At 47.9% G+C, this 22,127-nt stretch overlaps 2 protein-coding genes across 2 annotated transcripts; both read left to right on the forward strand.

Annotated features, from left to right (window-relative positions):
- The first annotated feature begins 273 nt into the window (after positions 1-273).
- ttf2 (transcription termination factor, RNA polymerase II) lies at positions 274-6,829 on the forward strand. The gene is made up of 21 exons (XM_068746162.1): positions 274-301; positions 532-637; positions 935-1,021; positions 1,114-1,183; positions 1,300-2,240; positions 2,308-2,596; positions 2,850-2,931; positions 3,135-3,260; positions 3,389-3,539; positions 3,617-3,722; positions 3,800-3,984; positions 4,172-4,325; positions 4,447-4,538; positions 4,746-4,831; positions 4,935-5,077; positions 5,180-5,359; positions 5,565-5,623; positions 5,712-5,865; positions 5,949-6,031; positions 6,314-6,388; positions 6,470-6,829. The coding sequence occupies exons 1-21, from the start codon at positions 274-276 to the stop codon at positions 6,612-6,614; spliced, it is 3,342 nt and encodes a 1,113-aa protein (XP_068602263.1). The 3' UTR covers positions 6,615-6,829.
- An 835-nt stretch (positions 6,830-7,664) lies between these two features.
- Positions 7,665-20,775, forward strand: mphosph8 (M-phase phosphoprotein 8). Its single transcript, XM_068746620.1, has 14 exons — positions 7,665-7,766; positions 9,032-9,190; positions 9,350-10,363; positions 10,588-10,684; positions 10,888-11,148; positions 11,234-11,362; positions 11,475-11,563; positions 19,445-19,585; positions 19,686-19,772; positions 19,872-20,026; positions 20,104-20,255; positions 20,338-20,462; positions 20,550-20,633; positions 20,728-20,775. The coding sequence occupies exons 1-14, from the start codon at positions 7,665-7,667 to the stop codon at positions 20,773-20,775; spliced, it is 2,643 nt and encodes an 880-aa protein (XP_068602721.1).
- The last annotated feature ends 1,352 nt before the right edge of the window (positions 20,776-22,127 follow it).

A 22,127-nucleotide genomic window follows, 5' to 3' on the forward strand; every position in this document is an offset into this window, starting at 1 on the left:
AATGTATTTCACAATAAATCTAGTTTAGCAAATCATACGTGGCAAACAACTAACATTTCTTTTTTTATAGTTGAAATGTGTATATAAAATGGCTAATATTGCTATTTAGTATGATATATTTACTTCATGGTGAAATCTACGAATGTTTTAGAGACGAGAAACTTTATTTTGGTATTCAAACACCGGATGTGGTTCGGCACGTCCGTGATCGGTCGCTCCGAAAAAAAATTGAACGTCGTTTTCTCGCAGTTGATACTGAAGAGGAGTGAAATCATGGAGAAGACTTTGTGTAATGTACATGGTAAGTATCAAAAACGTAAATGTTGAGTTTCCTGAAGTTACATTAATGTTTTATTCATTTAAAACCGTTATGGAGGGTGACGAAGCAGCTTCTTTCAGTCGCCAATAGCAAAGTCATTGATTTTAGCATAGCAACTTAGCGATTTTTTTTTTGGCCTTTTCCTACTCCTTAGAAAGAGCAGACGTTTTGTATGCTTCGCTGAATAACTCGCTCACCGTGTCTCCTTGCAGGCAGCGTGTGTGTGCTAAAAACGGGAGTAAAAGATGGACCGAATAAAGGCCGGAGCTTCTACGTATGCGTTGACAAGCAAGGCTGTGATTTCTTTCAGCCTGCCAGGTATTAGCGCAAGGAAGTCTCTCATTTTAGTCTTTAATATATATATATATATGGTACATGCTGGATTCTGGTCTATGTTAAGCATTTCAGGTTGTTACTTACAAGTAGCTAATAATGACAAAGTTTAGATTTGTTACATGAATAATTTATGTCTTCCTTTGACATCATGGTTTCTGTTTATTACACATAAACCACCTTGATGTTTTTATGCTATGAAACTATTGCTTTCGTGTGCGACGACATAATGGAGAAGGCGCGTTTCCACCGTCGTCTCCTTACCGGTATGATCTCCTCCAGCATTCCTCCGTCTCGCTGCCTTTATCATGACGATTCGGTGGTGGAATGCCAAGCCCTGGGCAACACTCCACAAGAACAGAGCCACAAGTGAGTTTCGGCTTGTTGCAACTTTACACTTTAACTTAAGGTAACTGTCTCACACATGGTTTGTTGGATTTGAGCTTCTTCGTTTCTTGCAGGTTGTTTTTCCGGTGTGTTGTGGGGAAAAAGGAAGGCCGGAGATGGTGTGGAAATGTCCCTTGGATGGCAGTAAGACGGCAGCGGCTACAGCTTTACCATACCTACCTTATTTTTTATAAATGTAACTGGGGCTGATCGGCTCAACACATTTTTAACACGTCTCTTGTTGTTTTTCATCACTGCAGCCAGGAAAGGAAAAGAGTAACCCTCTACGTGACACCAAGCTGCAGCCCTCCTGCCTCCCGCCGGTCCGAAACCCCTTTAAGGTTCCTGGCAAGATCGACGAGGACCTGGAGGGTAGGGAGATGCAGGGTCCTGGAAGCAATGAGGAAAACAACAGTGAGAAAAGTCCGAGAGTTGAAAGAAGAGGAAGTGAGTGGAAAGAAAACGTGGCGGTGGAGGAGATGAGGAAGCTGAAGTTACCTGACACTGACAGAGGAAAACAACGTCCACCCGGAATGAAGTTTAAAAAAATATCGGATGAGGAGCGAAAAAGTCCCAAACCTGACGGCGAGGACAATCTGATGGCGACGGTGAAAGACAAGCGTACGCCAGAAGACACAGAAAACAACGTTTCTACCTTCATGAAGAAGCCTGTCCATCCTGAGAAACGGGATCCTCGTAAAGACTTGTCCCAGCGTGGCAGAACCGGTTCCGAACCAACCAACCCGGCTGTGAAGGAGACCCTCACTAAATGTTCGCCCAGTAGCAACGTTTCCAAACACACTGATAATGCCGGGCAACACACATCGCACAATTCAACACAACCCACTGAGTCCACTCGAAGCCAAAACTACCAAGAGGAGGAGGAGGAGGAGGAGGAGGATGATGATGTAGTTTTAGTCTCAGCCACGCCTGCCACCCATAAAAGTTCTCCTTCCGCTGCGGTCCAGAAGACTCTGACCACCTTCCCGGGGTTCCAGCCGTCTTCCAAGGTCAAGCCTCAGCAGGAAGGCTGCAAAGGGCTGCTCACCGCTGAACTCCAGAAGAAAAAGTCCCTTCTGTCTACGGTGAATGTGGCGGCTCTGCCAGATAAAGGCAAGAGGCTGCGGACTCAAGTCAGAGAGCTGGAGGATGCGCTGGACTCTCTGAGCCTCGCTGCGACTTCTCAGCCCGGTAACTCCTCGCGGCACGGCGGAAATAACCCGCGACCATTTCCATCGAGTTGAATTGCATTTGTATTACTTTGTCCTCTGCAAATCACTTTCAGAGTCGCAGGTTAGCGGTGGTGCTAGTCAGGGCAGCGGCCGTCAGGGTAGCAGCCGTCAGGGTAGCGGCCGTCAGGGCGGCGCCATCATGCTCCCTGTACCCCCTGACCCAGGCCCCTCCCACCACCAGGCGGCGTTTTACGGGGGCAGGATGACCGAGGGCCGTCTGCAGGCGGTGAGAAACGCCACATCCGAAGCCACTGACCATCTCCACAAATCCCTGGAGTCCTGCCCCGATGCTGACGCGGAGGCTCCGGACCCCGAGGGCATCAAGGTGAGACGGTCCCGCAGGCGTCGCTCCGGGGTTTCAGCCGCCCTTCACTTTAACGAGGTTTTGACCAAATTCAAGGAATGCTCCTTGTATTGTATGCTATGAAATAAATACAAAATGTTGGGGTGTTTGGGTGCTTTTTCAGGTGTCCAAATACAAATACACAAAGGTCAAAAGTGTCACATACCTTTGTGTATTTGTATTTGTGGCGACCGATGGCCCTAAGTACATTGTGGTTATGTGATCTGCTGGTCAGGTGACGCTCCTGGCCCATCAGAGGACAGCTTTGGCCTGGCTGCTCTGGAGAGAAACCCAAAATCCCTGTGGAGGAATCTTTGGTACGGCCATTATGAAAAAGTTCATCTTAATTAATTACCTCAGAAATATACTTCAGTAGTACTTGAGTAAAATGTACTTTAGTTACTTCACTGGTTATTCTAAATTCTATTTTTTGTGAAAAGGTTTCGAGAATTTCCCAAATACAGTTGTTTTTTTTTGTCATTTATTTATTTCCTTATTGCCTTTTTTTTTTGGGAACCAGCGGATGACATGGGTCTGGGGAAAACCCTGACCGTGATTTCTCTCATCCTGACCAAGAAGAACAAGGCGAGGGAGGAAAATAAGAAAAAAGAAGGGAAGAAGTCGCTAAACTGGATTTCCAAAAGCGGTAAATATAACCTCAGTTTCTCGGTTTGTAGTTTAGAATACAGCAAACGAAGTCATCGTCCAATGAGGCGTCTGAATCCTGGAGGGGAAATGTTTTCAGGATTTTCGTTTGTTTTGTTTGTTTTCCAGACTCCAGCCTCGTGGTTTCCGACGCCACTCTGATCGTTTGCCCCGCCTCCCTGGTCTACCACTGGAAGAGCGAGATCGACAGGCACGTCGAAGCGGCCAGGCTGTCTGTGTGCCTGTACCACGGGCCCAACCGAGAGAAACGGGCCGAAGCGTGAGGCTCTACCAACACACACACACTCTGTCTGTGTCCCCGAAGGTCACTAAAGGACTCTTCTGTCCTCCTCTCAGGCTCGCAGGTCATGACGTGGTGGTGACCTCGTACAGTCTGGTCTCTCGGGAGATCCCGGTCCAGAAGGAGGCGGCTGAGAATCCCGCTCGAGACGCGGATGCTGTGGTGAGAATCGTATGTTTGTCAACTTCAACGCTGATTCTGCGTTCCTCATTCGGCAGTTTTTTTTTTGCGTTTCTCAGCCGCCGCGCTCGGCTCCTCTCCTGCGAGTGTCCTGGGCCCGCGTCGTCCTGGACGAGGCCCACAGCATCAAGAACCCAAAGGCGCAGACCTCCGCGGCCGTTTGTCGGCTGAGGGCCCGCGCCCGCTGGGCCGTCACCGGCACCCCCGTCCAGAACGACCTGCTGGACGTGTACTCGCTGCTCAAGTAAGTCCCGGGGAAGACGGGGAAGAATCAAAAGAGCCGGTACAGATGAACGTAAAGAAACACGGCGAAGCCGCACAAAACGTATCCGGAGACGAACGCCGCCCAAATGGCTTCCAATGAATTTGAGTCAGACGCGGCGGTTTAAATGCGGCGCTGCTTTCTTCGCTGCCCGTCTCCGTGTCTCCAGGTTCCTGCGTTGCTCTCCGTTCGACGAATACAGACTGTGGAAAACGCAGGTGGACAACGGCTCCAAGAGAGGCAGCGAGAGACTGAACATCCTGACGAGGAGTCTCCTGCTCCGACGAACCAAAGGCCAGCTGGACCCGGCGGGGAAGCCGCTGGTTGGGACACACACACGCACACACACACGCACACACACACGCACACACACACGTCCCGGGTTCAGGATAGCGGCTCCAGCGGAGCTAACGACGCTAACTCTCCGTCCTGGCTGGGTTTCAGGTGTCTCTTCCCGATCGGACCTGCGTTGTGCATCGCGTCACTTTGTCTCGGGACGAACAGGCTGCCTACGATGTGGTTTTTGCCCAATCCAGGTAACGCCAGAAACCGTAAACGATGTCTAAAAGTATTTAGTGGCTCTCCGTGTTTCAGTGTCGGCGTACTTGAGGGGGGGGGGGGGGGGGGGGGGACACTGGGCCGTCTTCTAAAGGACAGGAAATAGGATTTGATCACCCTCTAGTTTCAGACAAGGACTTTTAATTGTTCCTCTTTAAGTCAAAGTGTGTGTTTTCCCCCTCTAGATCCACTCTGCAGAACTACCTGAAGAGACACGAGGGAAAGGCTGTGAGCGAGGGAACCGCCTCCCGTCCCAACCCTTTTGAACAAGGTGAGAGAAATCCTTTCAGGCATCACAGGAAGGAGAGCGTGAGTCTGACTCAGTCGTCGTTGTTCCTACTCGGTGTATAAAGTGTGTGTGTGTCTCCCCCCAGTGGCCCAAGAGTTTGGCGTGTCCCAGGCTGATTGCACTACATCCAGTCCCCAGCAGGTCCAAAAGGCGGCCAGCACAGTCCACATCCTGTCTCTGCTGCTGCGCCTCCGACAGTGCTGCTGCCATCTGTCGCTCCTTCAGAAGGCACGCACACACCCACACACACATGCACGCACGCACACACACACGAGCTCAAACTGCATAGCGGACACCCGTTGATGACCTTCTCTCTCGCCGGCGCTCCAGACTCTGGACCCGTCGGAGCTGCAGGGGGACGGGATCGTCCTGTCTCTGGAGGAGCAGCTCGGCGCCCTGTCCCTCGCGTCCAGCCCCTCGCCTTCTGGCCCGGACCCAGAGGAAACCGTGGCCCTTAACGGCACCCGCTTCCCCTCGCGGCTTTTCGAGGAGGCCAGCGAAAGCACCAAGGTGGGCTCCCATTCGGACATCCCAGTTTAGCCCCCCCCCCCATGTGAGAATGCATCCGACGCTTTATAATGAGCTCGGATAAGAGCACCCGATCGGATAATGATTGATTAACTTCATGAATCATGGCGACTTGTACTCTTTTCTTCGCTGTTGTTGTTGACGTCGCTTCTTAACAGATGAACATTCTTCCGTGTACGCTTTCCAGATTTCTGCTGTTATCTCCGAGCTGAACGCCATCAAACAGAAGAGTTCTGATCAGAAAAGGTGACGCATTCAATCTGCCGTTAACCCCCCCCCCCGGAGGGCCGTTGGCGTCGCGCGTCTGATCCAGACCGCCGTTTCCTCTGCTTAGCGTGATCGTGTCCCAGTGGACCAGCATGCTGCGCATCGTCGCAGTTCACCTGCAGCAGATGGGCCTGAGATACGGCGTCATCGACGGGGCCGTCAGCGCCAAACGCCGCATGGACCTGGTGGAAGAGTTCAACACCGATCCCAAAGGAGCGCAGGTTCAAATCTCACCCACAAAACCGGGGATCCGGTGCGTTTCGCTCAGTTTAACATCAAACGTTTGCGGTTTTTCCCGTCAAAGGTGATGCTGGTTTCTCTTTGTGCCGGAGGCGTCGGGCTCAATCTCATCGGTGGGAATCACCTCTTTCTCATGGACATGCACTGGTGAGACATAAACTGCATGCGCCAAGCGAAAGAGTGAATGAATGAATGAATATATTTATTAGATAGAATGTTAGAGTACAAGTACAGTCACACAGTAGCATGTATTACAGTACAAATAAAGTCAAACATCCTGTCTAAGAGGAGCATTTCAAAAAAGCCCTTGCGGTCTTATTTTCGTTGAAAGCTGCTTGCATGAAAACGTGGCCGACAAGCTGCTTCCCTTCGTTCCTTTACTTCCTGTTATTGGACCTGCTGTTGATAAATGTCGCGTCAATGGAACAGGAACCCGGCCCTGGAGGATCAGGCGTGTGACAGAATCTACAGAGTTGGACAAACCAAAGACGTCTTCATCCACAGGTAACGTCAGCGGGGCGTTTGGTGCCCGCCGCGTGGCTTACTGTGCCGCGCCGTCACACAAACTGTTTCGTGCGTCTCCAGGTTTCAATGTGAGGGCACAGTGGAGGAAAAGATTTCCACTCTGCAGGGGAAGAAGAAGGCGCTGGCCCGGAATGTGCTGTCAGGAACAGGAAGCTCCTCCTCCAAACTCTCCCTGGCCGACCTCAGAATCATTTTTGGTGTCTGAGATGGGATTTGCTTTGTCGTGATTTATTTTCAGAGTGACACAATTATCCATATATTATTTTTTACTTGTTCGGTTGATTTGTTGCATGAGTGTTTTTATTTGATGTAATAATTTTTTGCAGATTTACGTTAGGAACGTTTCTGTTTACTTGCTTTGTAAAGCCTTTAAGAATTTAAATTCTGAGGAGCGGATTAAATTAAACTAGTTGCCTTCGGTGCTTTTGTTACTGCTATTCTACGAGCATTTTAAAGACGAATTCAAGAGACGGGAATTTCTTGATATTTGAATATAACATTGCGGTCGATGGAGTTTCAAAATTTGTTCCCCAATATCTCGCTTGATTATTAAACAGTGTTTATGGAATTTGACAGTCATGGTTGGTGTATAAAGATACCAAGAACAATCTAGATCAGCATGTGGACCGTGTAAATCCAATTGGGAGGGGAATGAGCTGCTTGGCGGAGGTCTGCGCTTTCTGATTGCTTTTTTTTAGTTCTGGCTATTTCTGAGCTTCCCCCGTAACGTCGGAAATTTGGCATTTCAACGTATGGAAATACCGTAAAATGTTAAAGGAAGCAAGATGTCAGAAAATAATATCTGGTGAACAACCACACGGTACATGTAGTCGAGATGTGATTCTCACTCTCTCTGTGTGTATATATATTGTTAAGAGAGAGAATTTAGTTCATGTTATGATGTGTGCCTTAAGCCGTGGGCCTTCTCACGATTTTATTATGCTCGCATAATGACAATAAAGTATCTTGAATCTTGAGATGTGTCTCAAGAAAAAACAAATTTAACTTCACCTAAAACGATGTAAAGTCCAATGTTTACATTTTGGGAGCAGCATTTGAACGCAGCGCAGAGAGGGCGGGCGGTGACTGGTCTGCGCACTGCGAGCCCGCAGAGCTAGCAGCAGAGCTAGCAGCAGAGCTAGCGTCCTGTCCGGGTCAACGCGCAGCTAACGCGGTCTTCACGGCGGGGGGCGGGGGGGGGTCCTCAACCCCAAACAGCGATATTTTAAGAAACACCTGTAAACAGCTCGCAGCCATGGCGGCGGAGACCGTCAAGGTGGAGCCGGCGGACAGCGAACAAGACGAAGAGGAAGATGTTTACGAAGTGGAGCGGATTATCGATATGCGGGTGGAAGAGGTACTGCTAAGCTAGCTGAGTGCTAACGTCGGCGCCGGGCTAGCTCGGCTGCTATCGCTTTACGCTCGCGACGTAGAGCGCATAAACAATGGCGCAAAGACGCTTTCCCCGCGTGTAAAATGTCTGTGTCAAATACATGCGGAGTGCGCGCACGCACACACACTTGCGCTTTGTGTCGCTTTATTAGTGATATGCGGTCTCTGTCGCGGCTAGCTGCTAGCATCGCTTTATTAGTGATATGCGGTCTCTGTCGCGGCTAGCTGCTAGCATCGCTTTACTAGTGATGTGCGCTCTCTGTCGCGGCTAGCTGCTAGCATCGCTTTACTAGTGATGTGCGCTCTCTGTCGTGGCTAGCTGCTAGCATCGCTTTATTAGTGATGTGCGCTTTCTGTCGTGGCTAGCTGCTAGCATCGCTTTACTAGTGATGTGCGCTCTCTGTCGCGGCTAGCTGCTAGCATCGCTTTACTAGTGATGTGCGCTCTCTGTCGCGGCTAGCTGCTAGCATCGCTTTACTAGTGATGTGCGCTCTCTGTCGCTGCTAGCATCCTTTCTGTGCAGCTGCTCCGGTGATGTCCGCTCGCCTCTCCCTGCTGGGGCCGAGGACGGGACGATGCGCGCCGGCCTCGGTTTCCAGTTATATTTAATGCAATCACAAACCAACGTGATGGCGGTTTGTTTTCTGTGCGTGAAGAGGACCAGACTCTTCACACTCCCTTTGCGTGATTTCTTTTTCTCCGCATGCGTAGCTGCAGATTCGAACTTACAACTCTTGTTGTTGTTGTTGTTTTTTGTATGTTTTTCAAGTCAAACTTTGTCCCAAAATAGTGCCACGCTTAAATTGTAATTAAATAATCTGCCTCCGAGTGATGAATGATGGCGTGTATGAAGGGATGTGTGTGTTTACAAGGTTAAATGATTTATCATATTTAATGTTTGTTTATATCAAACCTCTTTTGTAATGCTGATGCTTCAGGAGATTAAACGATGAGTTTAAAACTACCTTTCGTCTTTGTTTACTGCAGGAGGAACAGAATTGTGTTTCTAAAAAAAAAAAGTGCTTTTCAATTTGAAGCCACATTCATAAACGGTGTTTAACTTTGGAGAGGGAGATCTCAGTCTCGTCATTCTAGGGCGAGTAATTATTAATGCTGCTGTTCTGTCGGCCATGTTTTCATGCAAGCAGCTGCCATCTGGATCTGCCTCCTTGTCAGGTCATCATGGAGGTGTATCCAGTATATTAATATCCTCTCCTTTTCCTTTCTAAGGGTGAGGTGTTCTACAGAGTCCGCTGGAAGAATTACTGCGCTGACGATGACACGTGGGAGCCGGAAGCGCATTTGGAAGACTGTCGCGAGGTCCTGTTGGCTTTTAAGAAGGCGATCGCTGACGCCAAGGATAAGAAAGAGGCGGAAGCCAATAAGACTGTGGTGAGTACCACAACTGATTGTGATAAGAGCCATAAATCCTTACGTTGTACTGATGCTGAATGTACTAATTTTATTAGTGTTTAAATTAAAGAAGAAGAAAAAAAACACACTTCATTTTTTAGATGATTTAACGTTTCTTATTTGCTGCCCCGTTAGAAACTCCTGCCGGTAAAGAGCGACGTGTTTGACGCCGACTCCGAGAGCGAGAGCGACAAAGACCGCCCGGCCGATCAACCCCTGAAGAAAAAGAAAAAGGTGAAGCTCCACGAGGAGGATCCACTGCTGAAGGAGAAGAAGAAGAAGAAGAAGAGAGACAAACGGAAGGACGATTTCAGGCCTGTGCCGGCGCCGGAGACTGATGACGAAGAGGAGGAGATGGCTCCGACGCCGCCGTCTCCTCCGAGGGAGAGGAAGCCTGAAACCAAGAAGCGGTTGGTTGACTCCGACGAGGAGGAAGACGGGCCTGTTCCCACCAAGAAGAACAAGAAGGAAAAGGGAAAGGAGGTAGGAAAGCACAAGAAAGACAAGGGAGACGAGAGGAAGAGGAAGAAAGACAAGAAAGAAAGGAAAATCGAAACCTCTGATGACGAGGCGGCCGCGCTTCCGGAGGAGGAGCTAAGCGACGTTCCATCCGAGTCTCAGGCGGACGGGGCGACGCCAACGGACGCTGCTGAGAAGGCGCCGTTGGAAGACAAGTTCAAGCAAAAGAAGGGGAAGTGGGAAGTAAAGCTGCGAGGCATCAAGGACCTCATCCAGGAGAAGAAGAACAGGAAGCCCGACGCCTCCCCGAAAGACGGCAGCCTCCCGAAACCGAAGAGCCTGGCTTCCAAAAGCAAAGACGACGCCGCGCCGCACTCGGACTCCAGCGACAGCTCCACCCTTCATCGGAAAAGCAAGAGCAAAGGTCAGGAAGGCACGTCGGCGCCGCCGCCGAAAGCCCCGTCCTCCTCCACGTCCTCGTCATCCTCATCCTCCGTCGCAGCAGCGAGCAGCACGAAGGGCAAGGAGGACGAGGTCTCGAAGGAGGAGGCGCTGACGCAGAAGGACGCCGTCGGCTCCACGAACCTTTTCGAGAAGTTCCTGTTGAACTGCGAGGCCAAGGACCGCGCCCCCCGCAGGCAGCCGGCCCACCCGCCTGCCTCTGAGAAGAGCAGCGGCAAACCCGCCAAGGTGCAAAGCGGATTTTTACTTTCTTTTTTTTGTGACTTTTCTAGTTGAAAACACGTAGAACAAATTCTCTTCTGTTTGTTCGGGGTCTTTATCGAACTCTCAATCGAATATAATTCTGATGTTTATCCGGAAGATGTGATAGAACCTGCAGCTCAGGGAGTTGTTGGCGGAAAGAAGATTGTCATTCGTTCATTCTTTCACTCTTTCATTCGTTCATTCAACAGCTTGTAGGAAAGATCGAGAAGATTCCAAAGTCAAACAGAGATTCTCCAGCTCAGAAACCAGAACTCAAGAAGACGGAGAAGAGCAAGCAGTCGGACGGTACGCGCGGCGCAAAACGTTAAGTGTTGTTGTCAGGTCGATCACGTAGGTCCGCCCACATTGATGACGGCAACAGAACCACCGAGGTGACGCCGTCTCATCTAGGTTGATGACGAGCAGTTTGCAAAAGACGCTGAAAGGATTTCTGTAGGTTCCTTATCAACCTCCAGAAATGTAATTGGATCGTCTGCTTGCCCCTCCAGGCCCCCGGCCGGGACAGAGCTACGGTTTCAGCCTGGACAGCGACGAGAGGGAGGGGGAGCAATCGGCGGGGAAGCCGAGGCCCGGAGAGGAATCCCGGGAAAGAAGAGAGAGGACGGAGGAGACGCAGCGGCCGAGCTGGGAGAGGAGAGCCCCGTCGGACGACAGGAGGAAGAAGAGGGAGGACAGCGAACCCAGACTCTTCATGGCCTGCGACGACAGCCAGGACGCCCAGGACCCGCCGGAGAGCACCGAGAAGTCCGGTACGCTTCCGATCGGCTCGCAGCACAACTTCAAATGTTCCGAATCGAATTGCGGGCTGCTCGCTCATGAGACGTCTCTGTGTAGCGTCGGATAAGGGCCAAACCACTCTGAGTCTCGGAATGGACCTCAACCTGGATTGGATGACTCTGGATGACTTCCAGAAGCATCTTAACGGGGAGGACGAGATCATCTCGGGTCCACCTTTGTCACCGAGTGAGTGTTGCACATTATCCAGGGCGGTTAATATTTCCTTTCTTCGGTACGAGTTGAACGTTTGACTGTGAGCTCTCTCTGTGTCGTTTTGGTCGTAACCCGTTCCTGACAGGTGAGTTGCGGGATGCTGTGAAAAACGGAGATTACATGTCTGTGAAACTGGCGCTGAATTCCAAAGAGGACTACAACCTGGATCAGGAGGTATGTTGCGTCCTCATCGGGATGTTTTGCCTCATTGTTTTTGTGAGCCGAATCGCTCGTTTGGTTTTTGTCTTGTGTTTAATTTTTGTCAAGACATCTTCACACCTTGGTTGCCCACAGAGTTTATATTTGGTGGTGGTTGTGCAAAAAAACAGTGCTGTGTTTTTCACGTGCGACACTAATATTGTTGAATACTTGCTTGCTTGAATACTTAATTGTCCATGATGACCTTTTATAATCCCGTATAAACTGTCCTTGCAAGAGATGTTTAGCAGTTTTAAGTGCAATATTAAGCATAAACCGATCACCGGGAACTCAGAAGTGAAATTCTCATCAGATTTATTCAAATTTGGAACTTTTGAAATCCTCTGTAATTGACATGTATAGTTAAAAGTAAGCATAATTTAGCAGGGAGCGCTCCATTCCAGCACTTTCAAGGAGTTTCATGATTAACACGTATAGCTTAAACAGAATTAGGAAAAAATACCCAGAAAAAAATAAATACAAATTCGAAGTGTGCACCAAGGAATCTGGAAGATCTTCTTCTTCATCAACTAATGTTTGAGACCTGCTAGTGATCCAGCGCTTCGCGACGTTTTTCACATCGATGCAAGGTAAGAGAATTTATTATTACAGGAAAAACTCATTTGTGATGCAAGTATTGTAGTAATTTAGTAATTTATGAAGGTGTTAAAATGAATCTAAACTGCATGCTAAGTTTAGGGCAGAATATAATAAAAGCAGAGTAAAAATCCATGTTTTTAACCTTCGCTGGTGTTACCCGATGATGTGAAGTCCTCGTGTCCCAATCGCTGGCTGCTCTCGGCAGTTATATTTACCATAAATGGTTTAAAAAGCACCTTTATTTCTATCTACTTATACATTCATAGTTTTGTAATAATTAGTTATGATTATACTTTATACGTTTATATATTCCTCAGTATTTCTGCACAATTGAGACATTTGTCTTTTTTCTTTGCAGTGAACAAGCAAGTGGAAGAATGAACACATGAACTAAAAAGGACAAGATCAGCCCTTTGAAGCAGGTACAGACTGCAAATGCTTTCAGCACATGTACAATAATGTGAAGCCAACATGCACCTGGACTTATCATGTATTCAGCATGTTATTTTTATAACATCAAAACGATTCGAGCATAGATGAACCCAAGTTAAAATAAAAACGTAGTTTCCCCCATAGCCAAAAAACAAACAAACATATGCCATTAGAAGTAACATGATTGTTTTCATTGCGAGTTTTAAATGCAGGTCTACTGTCAGTGCATGTTCTGATCTCTCCATGTAGCATTTCACCCAGTATCCCATGACTAATCTAACTGGTTAGAAAACTACGATGTCAAAACGCTGCTCGATCCAATAAAGCCATTAACTATTCTTGAATGGGTCACGTGGTTTTTGTACGGAGGAGTTCAGAGGCGGCGGTGGCGTCGGGCTTCACGTTGACTTCAGTTTGAATGTGACCGGACCTTAATGGTTTATTGCCAAAGCGTTGATGCATTAAGCAGCAACTGGAAAATGAGCAAAAGATTTGAAGTGAAGGCAGTACCAAAAAAAAAAAAGTCTTGCTTGACTTATCACCACCACTAAATATCCCAAACTCAAGCCAAGCACCTCCATCCCAGCATTTACCCACTGGGTCTATGTTTAAGTTCACTCAAGTCAATTATTCATGAGGTTTGATTTGGAAATGAGTCTCACGTATGCTTGTTCTTTTGCAGGCTTGTACTATTGGTGAGACCAAGTCATTTGAAGGAGAGAGGAGCTTGATTGAAGAGAGGAGTTCGAGCGATGCTCTTAGGTTGACATCTAACCTTGACGGTCCACAAAATGAAGAGGGCACTCCGAGAGTAAACGAGAATGCACCACAAGATTCGAATGGTCCAAAAGATGGCGAAAAAAACATGCTAAGCTGCCCTGACATCACAAACGATGAGCAAGTGGCAATGTCTGAACGTGAAAGAATCCAGAACTCTGGGAGGGATATTACTGAATTCAATACGGCGGCATGTAATTTAGCTAGAATGCAGGCGAGTCAAGGAAATGAAGACCAGAAGCAAGCACAGGAAGACAAAATGTATGATACTCGAGGCGTTTTGTCCAGTAAAGCCGGTTTGACCTTTGATCATTCAAATCCAGCCAAGTCCGCAGAAGGAGTGATGACATGGGATGATGTTCAAGCGGAGCAAAGTGACGGAGCTAACGCACGACATTCACCTGAGGAAGACCATGGTTCAAGTAGTAAGACGGAGAATGTTGTGGTTGGTCGGTCAGACGGTACAAAGAAAGGTTTGTTTGAGCCAAACGTAAAGAATATTTCTAAAATGCGAACCTGGTGCCGCCGGAGAACTGCGGAGAAAAAACTACCGACAAGATCCAGTTTAAGGACCAGCAAAAAAGTTATCCAAATAAAACCCAGCATAAAAGAAGAGAAAAAACAATCGTACAAAAAGCACTTCTGTTTATATTGTAAAATGCCTTTCACGCAGCTTTCAAAGCATTTGGAAAAGAAGCATGCAGATGAAACGGACGTTGCCCATGCAATACATTTCCCCAAAGGTTCTAAAGTCAGACAGAATTTGCTTGACCAAATTCGCAATACAGGAGACTATGAGCATAATTGCCACGTTCTCAAAAGTGGCGAGGGACAAATCGTCACTCAAGCACAAATAAAAACTCCCAGCATATCTGTTCGTGACTTTCTGCCTTGTCAGCACTGCCTTGCTTTTTATCGAAAAGCTGATTTATGGAGACACGAGCGGTCGTGCAAAGTCCGAAAGGGAGACCAGAAGATTTTTGAAAGGAAAAAAGCCAGCGGAGACCCCGGCGCCGCTTCCCGGTTGCTTCCAATGACTGAGTTCTTAACTGACGGCTGCAAGGAAATAATCAACATCATGCATCAGGATGAAATCTCAAAGCATATAAGGAATGACCCGCTAATCTGTAAATTTGGCAATGCGTTGTCTGCTAAGTATGACCACGACAAGTCTCAGTTTGCTTACATTGCACAAAAGATGAGGGAACTGGGTAGGTTTGTACTCGCCGTGAATGAGCTCGACAAGAGTGTGAAGTACCTGCATGAAGTATGTCTGCCTTTCAGATTTGAACTGGCTGTTGAAGGGGCCAAAAAAGCAAGTGGTTTTGACCCCAGCTCCAGTAAGTTTAGAACCTTTTCCCTCATTTCAAAGATTGGCTACTCTTTGAAACGAGCTGCAGAAATAGCTTTCGGGGAAAGTCGCATGACGGAGGATAGCGAAACGGAAAGCGAAGTAAAGACGTTCATACAGCTTCTCGATACGAAATGGAGTGAGCGTTTCTCTCGCAAGACTCTGGCCTTATCTTTAAAGCAAGAAGTCAAGAAAGTGGAAGTAGACAAATCGTCTGTGACAGAAGATTTAATAAAGCTCCACGGGTTCATAGCTGGCGAAGAAGACGAAGCCAGGAGGGAGCTGAAAGACAGTCCAAGTTTGTCGACGTGGAAAAAACTCAGTGAAGCCACCCTAGCAGATGTGTGTCTGTTTAACAGAGGTAGGGTCGGAAATATCGGTAGAATGCTCTTGGAGACATACACCCACAAGAAGAGTAGGGGAATATTCTCGCCCTCTGCAGATCAAATAAGGAAAAGTACAAGATTGGAGCTTGACCTTGGTGGTAATTTCACCAGGTTGGAACTTGAAGGCCAGTACGGAAGGAACATGTTGGTCCTGCTAACAGAAAGCATGGACTCGTCAATTAACTTACTCATTGAAAATCGAGAACAAGCAGGCGTATCCCAAACCAATCCATACCTATTCGCAAGGACTGAAGGTCCGTCCTTCATCAGAGGATTGGACTGTTTCCGAAGGGCTGCACTGGAATCTGGAGTTACAAACCCAGAGGCACTTCTTTCCTCATCATTGAGAGAGCAGATTGCCAGCTGCTGGCAGCTTATGAGCCTCACCGAACAGGAACTGGATAAAGTGTCCAAACTGCTGGGGTGGACCAACCAGGACTGTTGCAGGCTCTCAAAAAATGCATCACGGCTGGAGGAAGTGAGCAGCCAACTTCTCAAGATGGATAGAACACTGCCATCAAGTCCACCCAGCGCTGCTAAAGGTGGTGATTATTCATTTTGATCCTCTTGTACCAATGTCTTATTTGATTGCAGAATGGTTGAGTTGAAAGTAACCAGTGCTCTCAAAGTATAATGAAAGCTTGATGGTGACTTTTAGGACTTGACAGTTGATCCTTGACATTTTAACAGGCGAAGGACAAGATATAATATCCATTCAAGGTCCACTTGCTCCTTTATCACTTCTTACAATTCAAAATAGTGAAACAACAGCTGACCTTGCTTTTTAAAAGGTCAAGAACTTTCAAGTCCTGCAATTAATAAAGTTTCAGAACTTATATTTTATATGTAACCTGTATTTCTGTGCTTGATTTTCGTATTTTTTTTATTTTAGGAACTGTGCAGAAGTCCACTTTGAAAAGAAGACCATGGAGCGAGAAGGAGCAGACAGCAGTGAAGCGCTACTTGTGTGAATTCATTACAACAATGAAGGTTCCAGGCAAAAAGGAGTGTAATGCTTGCATAACTGCTGAACCAGATCTTTGTGGCAGGTCTTGGACAGATGTCAAAAACTATGTACACAACACACTACAGACAATCCGGAGGAGAAATAACCAGCAGCAGTCTGAAGAGAATGTAAACGAGAGTACAAAACCGGAAGTCCAAATCCTAAAGAAGGATTTTGAAGATGGAAACATTGTCTGTGCTTTGACAACAGTGCAACCAGAACATCTGACGGAAAGTTCAAATTGTTGTATGACAATAGGATCGCCAAGCGACCTGAGGGAAGCATCGTTCCCCCAGGAGATGACTTCAAGTTACACAACGTTGTGTACTAGCGCAGACATGGTCCATACAAGTCAGTCGTTGATGTCTACTTTCACACCTTTAAATGCTACTGATACACAAGTGGTTCCTACATTTACTCCACACAACACTACAAATGCATTGATGCCTCATGCATTCACCCAAGAGAACATGATGATGCCGATGTCTCCTCCTTATACACAGAATGCCACGCCTATTTCACCCTCTTCTGTGTATGTACATGACACTACAAGTTCATCAGTGATTTCTAGTTTTAGCACCTTTCACGCTCCGAGCACTTCAATGATGCCTACATTCACACAATTGAGTACTCCAAGTTCGCCAATGGTCCCCTCATTTTCAACACTAAATGACATAAATAGACCTATCGTTTCATCATTCACACCTCTGAACCATTCCGGTACCGCTGCTTACCCCACAAACCCACTGATGGGCCCTGCAATGGCACAGGTTGTCCCAACAATCCATCGACCCGACGTTACTGACAATACACACGCGGTACAAGGAAGTACACCCGCATCTACTGCAGTCTCCCCGGCCGTCAAACCACAGAAGAGAGTCAAGCGGTTGTGGAGTGAAGAGGAACAGGCAGCAGTGAGGCGACAGTTTGGCGACTTGTTTAAATTGGTAAAAGTGCCAGGAAAAAAGGATTGTGACGCTTGTTTGGCCGCTGAACCTGCCCTGAACAGTAGAACTTGGCGGGAAGTCAAATACTTCGTACATAACTCAATACAGTCGATGAAAAGAAAAGGGCATCCAGTTGTTGCCAAACAAATTGGAGGTCAGGAACCAGAGACTCAGAATTCAAACACAGACTGGGATGGTCCCGTTTATTTGTCCTTGTAAATTGTTGCGGACTCACAAGAAGGCAACAAGTCATGGCCAATGTTTGAGAAGTGCGCGAGGGCTACGTTTTTAACCTCGAGTTCTGTCTCCAAACTTTGGCCTCAGTCGGCTCTTGAGAAAGATGGCAAAACTGCCTTGCTTTTCTTTGAGTCGGACTTTCTCGACGTTGAAATATTCGGAACTTAAGTCAACAGACCAAGCCATTTGTGTACTGTTGCATGAATATAAGCTAAAAAGGGAGCTGGGGGAAGTTTGAATCATGAGTTTTGATGTCCGTAGATTGTATATATACGTATGCTACTTAAATATACCACTGTCCATTTGTCAGACGGTAACCAGTAAAAGTGTTAGAATGTGTGATCCTTCAGTACATGTTGACCTCATCTTGCCAGGATTTGCAACCCGCCACAAAATCATTTCCTGGTACATCCCCACCCTGCACCGGACAAGTGTAGCCTCAGCTGGTGCAAGTCTATAGGACTCTTGGCGCTTGCTTCTGTAGAAATTGATTTTTCTACCCGTGTGTTGTTGTTTTTTTAAGTTTTTTCTGTTAATTCCGATGATCAAAGAAATATAAAACCAACATCAAATCTTTGTAGCCAGTACCTCCAGCTTGTGAGCGCAGTCGCTTCTGATACTCCTCAACTGCATTCTATTACGTTGAAGCTCTGGCCAGTAACTCGTCTTGTAAAGGGCCCCCGATAGCCTGCAACAGTAAATGGAACACCACCTATCCGATATTTGAGAGTTCGATGTTTTGTGTGTATTGTATACCTCTTTAATAATGAAACCAACTGCTGTCGGTATTCTTTAAGGGTCATGTCGATGAGTGTTCATTCTTCTATTGTCTGTTTTTTTAACAAGCTTTTTGAAAGGTTTGACCTTTTTTAAAAACAATAACTACACAGCCTCTCTGTAGAACATTTAAGTACTGAATTGTAATTTATTTACTCTAATTTGAAGTCGCATTCTTTTAATTGTTCTCATTCGAATAACTGTATGCTTTTATTCGTTGAATGCATATTGATATACTTTTCCCTTTGTTTTAATCATTTCATTGATTAGCTTTGCAAGATTGTATCTTACATAGTAGAGCATGGTAAGTACAATGTGAGCACTTGGTATAAGATTTTGTTTTTGAGTTAAAAAAAACAAGATCAAAAATGCAAATGTATCCCTTTGCTTTTTTATCATGTCGTCACCAAAGAAGACATGAAGGTTTGACCCTCGTCTAGCCGTCCATACACAGTGGAGAACAGTCCGCTTGCGACCCAAAAACCACCTGACATTTAGTGAACTTTCACTTTGTAAGGGCCTGAACATGTGCACCTTATGAATTTTCACTTTTTCTTAAGCCACATTCTATTTCCATGGCCGTTTGTCCAGTCCAATCTGTGCCCTTGGACACAAGTTTTCAAGTTGGATTAGATTCAAGTATTTTATTAGCGTAGTCCAGTGAAGTCTCGTTGGTATCAGATAATTCGACCCCTTGTGAAAGGGTTGTATTATGTTGCAGTGTAAGTACAATAGTTAGGATTACACCTCCGATGCAGCAGTGACCTCCCTGGACGAGGTCTACCAACGATGCGTGATCGTTCAGACCGACGTCACCGTTGCTGTTCGATGTGGCGACGCAAACGTTCTTCCCTCTTGTAGCGTCTAGCTTTCTTTCTTTCTTTGCTGTAGAAGCGCACGGTGCGTCTTTACTCTTCATCCCGGTGCCGTCATGATGCCTTCGGCTAATGCTTGTTATCAAGTATTGTAAGGACTCGTACATGTTCAATAAAATATGTCTTGGCTTATAAAAAAGAAAATCATTGTTATTCAAAATGCTTTGACGTGCTGTCGGATTCAACTTTGTAGCACAATGTGTTTAAAGGTTGTTTTTTTCCCCAAATGTTGTGTTTGCAGCTCTGCCGGATTTCACCAAAAGGGAATGTTTAGTTCCATCACAATGGTGCAAAATCAGAACCCAAATCCGGTATTTTTCTTCGTCTCAATCAAAATCGAGAGGTTCTACCTGTTCGCCTCCTATTCCCTTTAAGAGCCAACACGAGGTACTCTCTGTCCACAGCAGGGCAGCAACGCGTTGGGTCGTCTCTCACCTGTGATACTGAACCTGGACATGTTTCTCCGCAGGACGTCAGCGGGATGTCCCTGAGCATGCTGGCGGCGGCGGGCGGCCAGGACGACATCCTCAGGTTGCTGATCAGGAAAGGGGTGAAGGTGAATGGACGCCAGAAGAACGGAACCACAGCCCTCATGCACGCCGCTGAAAAGGTAGCGACGCCTCTCGCCTTTTAGTTTTACGCCGACATCGTGCCTTTTCTGACCCCGGTTTCCTCACGCCTTCTCGTTCTCGTGTCCCTCGTCTTGTCAGAACTTCCTGACGACTGTCGCCGTCCTGCTCGAGGCCGGTTCCAATGTCAACGCTCAGACGCTAAGCGGGGAGACGGCCCTGATGAAGGTAGAGGAGCATGCAGTAACCAATCTGTGCCCTCGAGTGACTTGGGGGGGGGGGGGGTGGGTCCTGTCGCTAACCGCCTCTTCCCGCCTTTCGCTTCAGGCATGCAAAAGAGGAAACGCTGACGTGGTGCGCCTCCTGCTGGAGTACGGCGCCGACTGCAACATCCTTTCGAAGCATAAGAACACGGCCGTGCACTTCGCCAAACTCAGCAACAACCTGGTGGTGTGCGACCTCGTCAAGGACCACGTCAGCCTGTGAGCGCCAAGCGCAGCCCCGCCTACAACCTTTTGCCCTTGAAGGACAGTTTAACGCCCCCCTGTCCCCGTCCCAGGCTGTCCAGCGTTGCCGAGGACGCCATACGAGCGTACTTTGAGACTCGCCTGGTGCTGCTGGATCCCGTCTTCCCTCTGGCCTGCCACAGGCTCTGTGAGGGGCCGGACTTCTCCCTGGAGTTTGCCTTCAAGTCCCAGCCTCAACCGGAAGGTAAGAAGACGCACCCTGTAACTCGGAGCTCGCCGACTCCCTCTGGTTGTCAGTCACGCGTGTTGTCGTCCTTCCTCTAAAGGCTCGGGCATCATCCTCTTCATCTTCCACGCCAACTTCCTGAGTGATTTCACGGCCAGGCTCTCCGGGCCCTGCAGCGTCCACGCCGTGGTGCTCAACGAGAAGTTCCAGCTTCCCGTCTTCCTGGTCGGTTGTTGGTGAAGGACGTAAGATCTCCCGCGTTACGTGACGCCATTTCCTCACGCGTTCCTCGTTTTCCGCCCGACCGTTCAGGACAGCCACTTCATCTACTCGTTCAGCCCGGTGCCGGGCAGCAACAAACTCTTCATCCGCCTGGCGGAGGCGCCGATGGCCAAGGTGAGGAGAGGCGGATCCGAGATGAAGGCGTTGCTCACTGCAGCATACCTGACCTCACCTTCTGTAAAAAATGTCGCCCCTCTTCTCTCCTCAGGTGAAGCTCCTCATCTGTGCGTACAGAGTCCAGCTCCAGCTCCAGTGATGCCCCCCCCCCCCCCCCGAACCGGGCCAGCGCCGCCACGAGACCCTGAGCAGCAGCTGGAAGGCTCTGCCACACTCGCTGTCTCCCAGAGGGAGAGGAAGAGTCGGCTTGACCTTCGTCATCATTTTAGGGAAATGAACATCTGGCTTCCTCTAACGTTGGTGGGAATCCTCAAAGACTGAACTCCACGACGCGGCGCCAATCGGAGGATCTCTGGGGGTTAATTAAACGGCGAGTCGACCCTCGAGCTTTGATGACATCATTCCCAACCCCCCCCAGGTGTTGGGGGGGTTGGCCTCCTGAGCTGTGCCTTTGTCCGCATGTTTCATAGATGTGTGTTTAAACCCAGCCTGTGCACACACACACACACACACACGTGCAACTTTTTAGGTACATTTGAGCGCCGCAGTATTTGTCATCACTTTTTTATTTTATTTTTATTTTTTTATCGAGGTTTTCCTTTTTCCAGGTTTCTGTTTCCGCTGCCACCTTGCTCTGTGATCTATTTATTCCAGGACCAGCGGCCTGTTTTTAATGTCGGCGTGTAAAAACGTCCGTTTTGGCGTTTTTGGAGCTCGTGCGTTCCGTCGCCGACGAACGCGGAAACCTTTTCTACGTAAACGAGATCTATTTTTTTCTTGTGTGCCGACGTAGACGAATAGCATCTCCGTGAACGTCGTGGCGGCGTCTCCGCCCACCGGGGGACCCTCGAATCCATCCCCGGCCAGGATGAAGATGAGTTTTATTGGATGAAGAGAAAATTCCTTTCCACTTCCTGTTTATATTTTCCTGTCTGTACATAGTCACACAGTTTACATGAATGCAAATATGGGTTATAAAGTCGACATCTGAGGACGTCTTTCTGTCGCTTCTTTCTCCCGCGGGTGGGTTTACTCATTTAGTGTGCACAGCAACGAGGGCTAAAACGTCTTTACCTTTAATCGGCCGTACTTTTATTATTTGAAAAGCTTTTTAATTTCTCCTGACGAACCTTTTTTTTTTTGTAACCGCATCTCAAACTTGCTCGCTTCATCAGAACTAATAACTTTGATTGATCAGGTGGCGAGGGGGGGGGTTATACGCATTGCTGCAGAGATTGATTTCTTTTTGTTGCGTGTTCTGCTTCCCGTGCGCGCGGGTCACCAACTTCCGTTAAACGCACCTGATCCGCCATATTGAAAACCATAATCATCAATCACTCTGTATGCGAAGGCGGAAGCCTTTGAAGTTCTGTTGGGTTCCCCGCTGAGGTGTGATCGGCACCGCGGACATTCTTCCGGGCCCGCCGCTCACGTGTTCTAATCTGGACTCCTCGGTTTCCGGTACGTCTGGGTTGAATCAGCCGACGTGAA

The sequence above is a fragment of the Brachionichthys hirsutus genome, chromosome 12 (genome assembly GCF_040956055.1).
Source record: "Brachionichthys hirsutus isolate HB-005 chromosome 12, CSIRO-AGI_Bhir_v1, whole genome shotgun sequence".
Lineage (NCBI taxonomy): Eukaryota > Metazoa > Chordata > Actinopteri > Lophiiformes > Brachionichthyidae > Brachionichthys > Brachionichthys hirsutus.